The sequence below is a fragment of the Psilocybe cubensis genome, chromosome 3 (genome assembly GCF_017499595.1).
Source record: "Psilocybe cubensis strain MGC-MH-2018 chromosome 3, whole genome shotgun sequence".
NCBI classification, from domain to species: domain Eukaryota; kingdom Fungi; phylum Basidiomycota; class Agaricomycetes; order Agaricales; family Agrocybaceae; genus Psilocybe; species Psilocybe cubensis.
Genome location: NC_063001.1, coordinates 700,645 through 711,071, shown reverse-complemented (window position 1 = coordinate 711,071; position 10,427 = coordinate 700,645). Strand labels below are relative to the sequence as shown.

Below are 10,427 nucleotides of genomic sequence, written 5' to 3'. Positions count from 1 at the left end.
ACCGATACCCGGAGTTGATTTCCACCCACATACGCACCTATTCACTTCTTGCGGGCCAACATCACACCTCGGAGGATGAGAGGGAGGAGAGCACACGCGCGTGCATGCATGCTCGGAGGATCCCTTCTGTCCATCCCTACACCGCCTGGCGCTCGATGCTGTCTGTTGCTACCACCACCACCACCAAGCCCCTCGTGTATATCGTTCAGTCCAGTTCCCGCTTTCTCCTTTTGTTTTCTATTTCTTTCCCCCGTTTCTGCTTTTTTTTGTTTTGATGTAGTAGAAAGACTCACCGGTCGTGCTTGATTTGTGCACTTGCACGCGTGCGTGCGAGGACGAGTGACCACTGCAGAGCAGGTGGCGCGGTACGCGGGTGATCGTCGACGACGCGTTGACGTGTCGAAGACGAATTTGTAAAAAGTAGAAGATCTTTGTAGAGTAGAGTTGTTGTAGAAAACTATTGGAATCGGAACTGGATTTTGGATTTCGAGCCGTTCTGATTTGATTCTCGTTTCGTCTTCCTTCGATTTCGTTCTCGATTTTCCCCCCTCTGCATTGTTCTCCTCTTTTTCTTCTTCTTCGGCATGTTCACCTCGTTATCATCCACCTCTACCTTCTGCCTGTTGTGTTCTCCTCTGCTGCATAGTGTGCACGCACACCCGACCGCACATTTCCTATATTTAATTTTCTCCCATCTTTATGACCTTGTTTTCCCAGATTCACATTCACGTTAACACTTATACCTTTTTTCATGTGTGTACAGCCGACATACTACTACTACACCTATAGTAACCTACCTACCCTATCTATCCCCACCAGCTGTGCATGTGCTCCTGAATCATACTCTACACTACGAGATGTATGTATACCTGTTTTAGCAAGTAATCACTAGACGTTGTGTCGATGCGGTGCATGCGGCGAATTGCAACTAAGTAGGACACTGGCATACCTTTGGCGTCAGCCCCTTGAAGAAGGCAGTCGGCCTTCGTTTTTGATGAGCTCCTTGACCACCGTCACGCCGTGCACCTTGCGCTCAAGTCCTTTCCGTTGGAAGATGAAGGAGGCGACACATGTTGCACTCTCCGCCTCATCCCCACAGCACCTATATTACCCGCTTCGTCTTCTCACTCACACACCCCGATCTTCGCCTACCTTGATATTTGTGAGCATCTAGGGGAAACTGAGGTACGTTATTGTCCGTCTTTTTATATTTGACTTTCTCAGTTGTTGGATCTCAGCTTGAGGCCGCATGTCCGTATAGGGGAATGTGGCAGCACGCAGACTCATCACTAAACAACGTTGATCCCAACGTCGACACGCCGCCGTCATGGGACAAGCGATGGATGCCCAAGCCAGTGACAGCACCCTTGCAGAGTCTTTCCACCCCCGTCAAGCCACAGTGCATGCAGCATTCAGCCCGCCATTCAAGACAGTTTCGCAGACAAACTGAGCGGGCATACCTTTAACCAACACCCAAGGTTCCTTGCGCCTCAAAGAACAAGGCTCGCGCATACAGTCGTGCCCGACTAGAGGTCAATTGGTGCGTCAATAGGTTGGTTGGGTTATTATATCGACGGCTTACCTTGCGGTCAAGAGTCTTTGCTCGCTATCCATGGACCTAGGGGGTCGATTTGTGTCACAGGTCAGTAGACAACTCTTTCAACCTCAAGGGACCGTGCTTACCGCTTTCCCTCAGCTGTGTGCATTCTGGGCGGCCGTCAAGACAGCGTCACTGCGCGCTATCCAGCACACAGCGCAGGTCATCGATGGTGTGGGCAGGCCATGTCAATTTTCAACAGCTTGTATCACCGGTCAGTAAGTTGACAATTCTTTTGACCGCGAGGGATTGTGCTTACCTCTCTCCCCTCAGCTGCATGCATTCTGGACGGCCGTCAAGACAGTGTCGCTGCGCGCGGTCATTGGTGGTATGGGGCAATGCGGAGAGGGAAAGGATACAAGGAGAGTGTGGGATGGAGTAATCGGCACGGTCAGTACTCTGCAGTTCGTTACGCATCTAAACTTCTTTTTTTTCACGCCGTCAATCGTTATGCCAGGGAGAGGAGCGGGATGGATCAAGAAGACATTCTGTCAAGGTATTTCGTCAGCTTTCTACGTATCAGGGGCCCCGACTCACAGAAATTCTGTAGGCAATGCCTTGTCTGTGTAGCGAGAAGCGGTGTTGGCTGGTCTGGGCAGAGCGGGACAGGCTAGGTGGTGTTCTGTCGAGGTATGTTGTCAGCGTTCTGCGGTGACCAACGCACCTATAGCACTTCTACGAGGAATGCGTCAGAATCACATTGGCATCGTGTGCATGTTACTCACCGTCGCCTCAAACGGTGGCTCTGGTGTGCTCAACGTCAGCGCTGTCGACTACAAAGCTCACCGTCTGCCCGAACACGTCATCCAAGCCCAAAGATGAAGAATGCCAGCAACACCCGTGGTCTTTATACCCGCGTAGGGTCGTCTACCCCAGCAAGCGTCGGATTAATCAGCAAGCACTTTCAGTCGCTCTCGACACTCACCGTGGAGCGGGATTTGGGGGGCATGTTATGTCCCCTCATAGTCCAATGGATCCAACTTGCAGTGACAGAGGCGGGCGGGGAATCTAATTTCAAGGTGGGTCAGTAAAGCATCTGTTAGTTATTGCCCTACTACTTACCGTCGTTATCGTGTCCACACCGTCTAGGACCTTTCCAGCAACCTTCACGGTATCAACCAGCCCACGCCGTCAGGTGGATGGATCGAGAGGCCATTCTGTCAAGGTGCGTTGTCAGCGCTCTGCGTGTCATAGGGGCCCCGACTCACGGAAATCCTTACTTTTCTGTGCAGCGAGAAGCAAAGTGAGTAGCAGCGCATCGTTGGGTGGGTGCAACTCACCTTTACGGGCAAGGTTAGGAGGGGTGTTTTCATCGTGGTGCGCGGGCCTATGAGAAACGCGTCAGAATCGCCTCGGCGTCGTGTCAATATCACTCACCAATGCCTATATAGTGCACAACGTCAGCGCCGTCGAGAACGAACTAGAAGGCTCACCGTCTGCCAGAACGCGCCATCCAAGCCCGAAGAGAAAAGAAGAGGAGAGCTGAAGAGGCAGAGGAGAGTAGGCGGTGAGGGGATGAAGAAAGGCCAGCAAGGTGCGTGGTCTTTATATACCCGCGTGGGGCTGTTACTAGTACGCCTGTTACATGTCGTAAGTAGACCGAATAATGAAATATACAGATTCTTTTTTTTTTTCGGTGTCGCTTGTTAGTGCGGGTTCGGATTTGGGTTACGCGAGTTGTGGTCCGATCGTCCGTGTGTGTCGAGATTGTAGATTGGATGTGGTTTCTCCGTTTGCAGTGAGTGAAACTTTGGGTGGGTGTGTTGTATTGTGAAATATGATTTCGTACATTTGTTTGTTTGAGCTGATGTCGATGCATTGCGCTCAAGAGAGAATTATATTCAACTCAATAAAGAATAAAGATTTACAATGCTTGAAGACGCAAACCAGGACAATACAAGTACTGGATTCATGATACACTCCATTTCCTCAAAATTGCCTGAACGACGAATAACAAAACTTTAGCACCAAATCTTCCACAATTTTCAAATGCTTCACGACTCGGGGAAACCAGTACGTACATTCAATTCACCACCCATACGTATTCTACCCATAATCACACAAACGACACATTCTAGCTCTCCCGGAGTGCGGACACTTGCTCTGTAGTCAACACCCGTAAAACTCGTCTTCTGCACAGCGACAAATTGAACGCCGCTGTCTTCTTCTGATCTGCCGTTATGACTCTGAGTAGCCGAGGTGGTGAGATTCCGAAGCCGGAAGAAAAGAAATGCGGTTGGAATGGGGTGGAATGCGGATTTGGGAGAGGAGGTGCAGATTCGGATGTGATTGGTTCAGCTGTTTCGATGGTTCCGCGGGGTGGATGGTTTGGAGGGGTAGAGCTGAGAGGTATTATTACCCCTGTCATCTTTCTAGAGGTGTGTGTAGTGTTGTTTTGCACTGTATGTAGATATGCACGTTCTCGGCGCTTATTTGGAGTTGATACGCAGTACACCCTTTTCCATCGTGCTCCGAGCTCAACAAGTCTCGCAGACATACTCACATACTGAAGAGCATCTATCATATCACTCAGGGGCTACCTGACATTGAAAAACCATGTAAACCCGTTATTCCAACAATGAGGGCATTCGGCTCCATGAGCACACTTGCAATACGAAACCAGACAAACCTTACGACTTTTCAACCTTCGATCCGACGCCCAGACACCAGCATAACACCATAGGTAACGTATTAAAACACCCTAAATGCCAGGAATACGCGGAAAACGCGCAGAATTGTACGGTACGTATCATTGCATTTGTGTATTCAGCTGAAGACCGTCAGTGGTTGCTTTCATTTCCGTCCTTCTAGGTCGGGTGACGGCAGCCTAGCCTAGCCGAGCAGGTCCCCGTTAGTGCCGGAAAAGACCAGGAAGAAAGGGAGGCGTTCGAAATGGGCTGTATTCGCGAATCGGGGGAGGGGGAGGATGTTGGTATGTACGTGAGTTGAAAATTTTGTTGAATTTTTTGGGATTGTTGACATGGGATGCACGATGTGAGTGATTAGGGGTTCTGCTGCTATACAGAGATACCTGAGGAATGCCTTTGGAATTGCTGTATTCACGCAATTCAGTGTGATGTCTATTCGGGCGCTTAATATTTTTTGAAATGTGTAACTTTTCTCAAGGTTTCAGCACTCAAATTTCACTACTCATCACTTAAATTTCATACTATTCCAACCCCTCAGCTCACAAAATCCCCCCTACACCTCTTCAAACTGCGGGAATGCGCGATTTACACCATTTCACGGCTCGACGTGAATAACTCCAAATTGTCGATTTTTCCTTGCACCACGGCGCATCATCTCTTCAACCACGCATTACTACACCTATACGCATCCGCCAAACCGCCTCAAATGGCGAGTATGCAGCAAACGGCCGCGGTACGCATGCCACGTTGTTATTACCCGCCTGCACTGTATCCAATCAACTACGTTCTTCTGGGCTCTAGAGGACCGATTCACAACGTTATTCGCGAGCCGAAGGGTGCTAGGCTAATCTATAATAAGGTACGGATGGAATGGAAACGACTGAAACGACGTAAATTGACGTATCGGGGGAGGAGGAGAATGTCATTGGTTTATATGTCAAACAAATGTCATTGCTTCCTGTGAGTGATTTTGGACTATTCTAGGTAATATATCAGTACTGGTACACCATACCCTGCCTGTGGGCTTGTTGTAATCTATATTCTGCGGATGAAATTGCTTGCAGTCGATTTTAGGACGAGTACTTGAAAATTCACAAGAGATTTCAATTTATTCTGTTAGTTACAAGTGGATTTTATCATATTGTCTTCTATTCACACTCTATGGTACACTATTCAACTCACAGACGCCTTATGGAGGTCAAACTACCGTGAATTCGAATGCCACGTCACTGTATTTTTCTCAATCCTCCGAAACTTCAGAGTCTCCGCTGAACATTGTGATGGCTCCGAGCAGCCGAGGCACTAGCCTCATTGAGCTAAAATCCTGACATAGACTTGAAATTTGCGTTCAAGAGCGGAACAGGGGCTCAAGGAACCCCTGCACGAGTTATTTAAGTATCCGTTTCCGAGACGGATTTTCGGCCGCAGAGTGTACTGAATATTTATCTGAGCGCGTATATCAAATCTATACAGTGCTACAGATAGTCAGCGAGTATGCGGATGCAACCTGACTTACCGGTATGCCCACAAACAATGTCTGTAGAGTATACCTCGAGATTTAGTTATATTTACATTGAAAACAAGCCAGAGTTATATTTAACTCCCATGAAAACACCTTCAATTACAGTCGCTACATCAAAAATGACCCCCAGACGTAGTAGAAAGCTCTCCAGCAAGCATTTATGTAAATGTGGGCCTGGATGTTGGTCTGCCCAGATTTAAAATTAGGCTTGAATCAAGGATCGTGAATCCGGAATCGCGATGACACGGATCGGGCGCTAGCGCGACTATTCCAAAAGCGGGTTTCAAAGGAAGCAGCGCTTGTTACGAAAATGTGCGTCATTAGATTAAACAGCTCAGCTCTGCCCTGACACGCGTCCGACGCGTCGCGTCAAGTTCAGCTGACTTTGTTATCCGAAACCAATTCGCGTTTAGGGGTGCTCGCGTTCAGGGTCTTTTTGCTCGGGATGAGATGTGTCGCGTCGCATTCAGGATACCTGAATGCTGAATGTGCATTATGCGCGTGTTGTGCCAGCGGTACAGGACGTTATGTTGGATGTAAATGCACGTAATGTTGTGAAGCAACGTTCAACAAAACTACGGCCTTCTACGCGTAAGTGGATCTCCGGGTCTAGCACAATGATACGAGTTTACGAGGATGGAAAGCGGCTGTTCCAGTGCTCGAGCATGGAATGTAATTTGTGGATGTGGACAGTTTTCGGACATTTGTAGCAGGATCTTCTGCCTTGGAATTCAAGTTGGAGAGCAAACAGGGAAGTGGAATCACTCATATTCCCGGACTCCTAAGAGTCAAATTATGGCATTCCATAAAATAAATTTTACACTTCGTAAACGAAGTTGGAGTGAAGCGAAGACTAGTCTAATTGATGAAGCTACAGAAATGAGGTGATGTGCCAGCAAAATTACAACGTGACCTTGAAAACTTGGAAAAAAAGAGTATAAAGAGGGACTGGAATTTCATGAAACCCAGCCGTGCATTATGCCCTAATGCTGGATGTACGTCGACGTGTACCCGTCCTCGTCGTTACCTCCCTCGTTGCACACCTTTCTTTTTGCGTACCCTCCTCGTCATGCACCCATTGTTGTGCACCCTCCTCGTCGTGGACGTTCCTCATCGTCATGCACCCTCCTTGGCATCGCACTCTGCCTATGCCATGCTCTAGTATCAACCTTGGGCTCTCGGGCTACGTAATCTGGTTTCAACCTTGTAAGTTTTATACCTTCAAAGACTTATATAGTACTGACAATGTGTGCAGAATCAAATTTGAGATTCGGGTGTCCGACGAATGCTGGTAAAGGAATGCGCGGTAACCAAGAGGTATGTGACATTGGATATAGTGTTGAAAACATGTACTGACTTTGTATCAGTTTCGCCTTGAAGCTATGCATCGATACTCGCCTTGAGAATAAAGGGCCATGGTATTGGTAAGTGTATTGCTGTTCAGAGTGCTAGACATGTGCTTAACTGTTTTCCATAACCCAGATTACTCCGACGCAATGTATTTCTTCCCCGCGACTCGCTAGTGCCAGCATGCCTAAAGATGCTCTGAGGCAACATATCGTCGTCCGGCGAGCTAAACCCACCCGCTTTGCTTGTCCCAAGGACACCAAATAATGCCCCGACACGATATATCGCTGTCCGGCGAGCTGGACCCTCCCCTTTACTCGTATCGACTCCATGTGCGACCAACGGATGCTTCAACGCAATGCGTCGTCTTCCGGCGAGCAGGATCCACCACACTCCTTGTCCAACTACGCTCTGACGCTATGTATTGCCGTCCGGCGAGCTGGGCCCTCCTCTTTGCTTGTTTTGACTCTATGTGCAACCAGCGGATGCTCCAACGCGATGCATCGTCTTGCGGCAAGCAGGATTTAACCCACTATGCGCTGACGCTATGTATCGCCGTCCGGCGAGCTCAATTCTCCCCTTTGCTCGTCTCGACTACATATGCCCCAATGCAGCATATCGTCTTCCGGCGAGTAGGATCTACCCAACTCTTATCCATGTATTGCCGTCCGGCAAGACGCGCATCTCCTCCTTCATCCAATGTTGTCCAGCCTCTTTGGAGGCAGTGCTATGCACCCACCCAACTGGAGATGTATTGCTGTCTGCCGAACTGGATACAGCCTACTCCTCACCCAGCACCAGTATGGCGTTAGACAAACACGACACATCGTTGCTTTGACCCGGCGAGCAGGACTCACCCTAATTTCCGTTCAGCACCCTCGAGTCACCCCGCTATGCTCTGACACAACATAATGGCGTCCGGGGAGCTTTGACGCAGGGGTATGCTCTAGCGATTATTGTTGGACACCTCTGAAGTGGACCCGCGCGGGGCCCTTGAACCCTCTAACACGACGTAGGCGGGCCTATTGTCAACCCGGGAAGAACACGTATGACCCGTCGTTGTGGTAGGATGTTTGTCCCGTGACCTTGACAGATTTTCGCCGGTGAGTGATTTCCCTGTAGATAGACCGGTTACGCCCCATTCTGGCCTTCGGGCGGGGCTAACCTCTGCTTGTACGATAAATTGAAGGTGTTGGAATGCATGGACTACGCTCTTTTTTTGGCCTATTAATAGATCTCGACATTTTACCGAGAAAAAACTCGCCAGAAAAAGCAACATCTGCACATCATAAATAGTAATCTATCAATTTAGGTGGTCTGCCTCCCCTTCTTCCATGATGAACGCAGGGTATCATCCATCCGCTCACTTCCTGATTAGCTTATAAACTAGACTGTCAACTTTTCACTCCAACGACTTGTACGACTCCTTCCTGTACCATCCCGCTCGGTTTACGCCAAACTTTCTTCAAGGCCAACCACACTCTTTTTCAACGCGGCTCAACAAGTTCAAGTCAATGTTTCGAGCTGCAACCCTTCTCACAGCGGCCTTGTGGCTAAGCGGCGCCAACGCCCATCTTGCAGCTTTCCACAAAGGAATGTAGTCCTCATTTCAAAATGTTCAGAACCGCTGAAGAATCTACATTCTTTCTATAGGGTCCGCAAGCTGCGCAAGACTTGAATTCCTACGCGATTGTCCAGCTCAACTTTAAGGATTGGTGGTGTACGTGTTTTGCCGTTGTGCTATGTTCATCTCATTAAACAACACTCTGCAGTCCATCATATCAACAACGCAATTGTTAACCTAGTGTGACCTATATCCTCCTGCAGACGGGGACTTCCTCGAGCTGTGAGTCCCAACACACCTGTATTTTTGATTTCCGTCGTCTAAACCCCGACTTCAGTCCTGCTGGTGGAAGCTTCACCGTCGAGATCGCCTCCAACCGCGCAAAGACCACGCTGGCGTACAACGGGCGCGACACCTCAGAATGGCCAGACGGTGCGACATACCCCGAGGACTATGTGCGTGTCTTTCCCATATTCCTAGCAACTGATTAATTAACCCACTGTGCCTCACAGAATGTCCCTTCATGCATCACGTCCCCAAACAGTGAGCGGCCCTCGTTTCTTGGCGTTTTTGCTGATTCATTTTTGTGCAGTGCATGCCCAGAATCAGTCTATGGCGGCCGGAACCGCATTCGCAATCTCGTACAACGCAAGTCCCCAACTCTCGTTCAAAATCATATCTAGCGCTCACTTTGCAAATACTTTCTAGTCTGACATCAAGGCAGTAACTCCCCAGAACCTTGCAGTGTTCACTGTTCGTTATAAGTGAGTGGTTTTCATTCCTTGCAAATAAATCAATGACGCTTATCAATAAAATCCCCCACAGCACACCCTGGAAGCGCGTTATCAGCTACGATGTCCCGGCCAACTTGCCCGCCTGCCCTGAAGGAGGCTGCATCTGCGCTGTAAGCCGACTTCTATTCAAACTTCACATTTTTCGTCTAACTCTTTCCACAGTGGGGATGGGTCCCGAACGGCTGCGGCCAGCCGAACATGTACCACCAGCCATTCAAGTGCAAAGTCACCGGCGCAAAGAGCACTACGCCCATTGCACCCCCACAGCCACCCGTGTGGTGCGAGGGCAACCCAGGTGCCTGCGTCAAGGGCTCGAAGCAGATGATTTACTGGAACCAGAACGAGGGCAACAACATCGCTGTCAGTGGATACGACCTTTCAGGCAGCTTCAAGTCTCCAGCATACAATGCCAAGCTGGGTTTCGCTGATGGTTGGTTTCAATGATTATTTTTTTTTATTTCGGATTGTAAGTGGCTGACCTGGCGTTTTTTTGCGATTCTTCTTTTCAGGCGCGCAGAACGATATCTTTGCTGGCGCTCCGAGTGCTCCCGCAGGCAACTCCGGTTCCAACAATTCTGGCTCCAACAACAACAACTCGGGCTCGAACAAATCCAACTCAAACAACGGCTCAGGCTCGAACAACGCAAACTCAGGTGGAAACACCGGCGCAAGCCCCGCCCCCGCCAATCTCGCCGCAGGCGCTTCTTCCTCTGCCTCTGCCTCTGCCTCCGCTTCTTCTGCATCCGCTGCTTCTGTGTCCAGCAGCAACGACAACGGCAACCCCGCCCCGTCTTGCCAGAAGCGCTCGAGCAGGCGCAGGAGACGCGCTTTGCTTCCCTCCCCGGAGGAGGGCGTGCTCGTCAAGAAATCGCCCGAGCCCGAGCCACAGGTGAAAGTAGCTGCAACCACCGCGCACAGGAGGCTTTACGCGAAGAGGCAGTGGTTCTCGCTCTGA

At 49.6% G+C, this 10,427-nt stretch overlaps 1 protein-coding gene across 1 annotated transcript; it reads left to right on the top strand.

Moving 5' to 3' along the window:
* Window positions 1–8,628: 8,628 nt before the first annotated feature.
* JR316_0003021 (uncharacterized protein) lies at window positions 8,629–10,427 on the top strand (the record flags this gene model as incomplete). Its single annotated transcript, XM_047888802.1, has 6 exons — window positions 8,629–8,711; window positions 9,016–9,133; window positions 9,387–9,442; window positions 9,504–9,582; window positions 9,635–9,902; window positions 9,982–10,427. The coding sequence occupies 6 exons, from the start codon at window positions 8,629–8,631 to the stop codon at window positions 10,425–10,427; spliced, it is 1,050 nt and encodes a 349-aa protein (XP_047751176.1).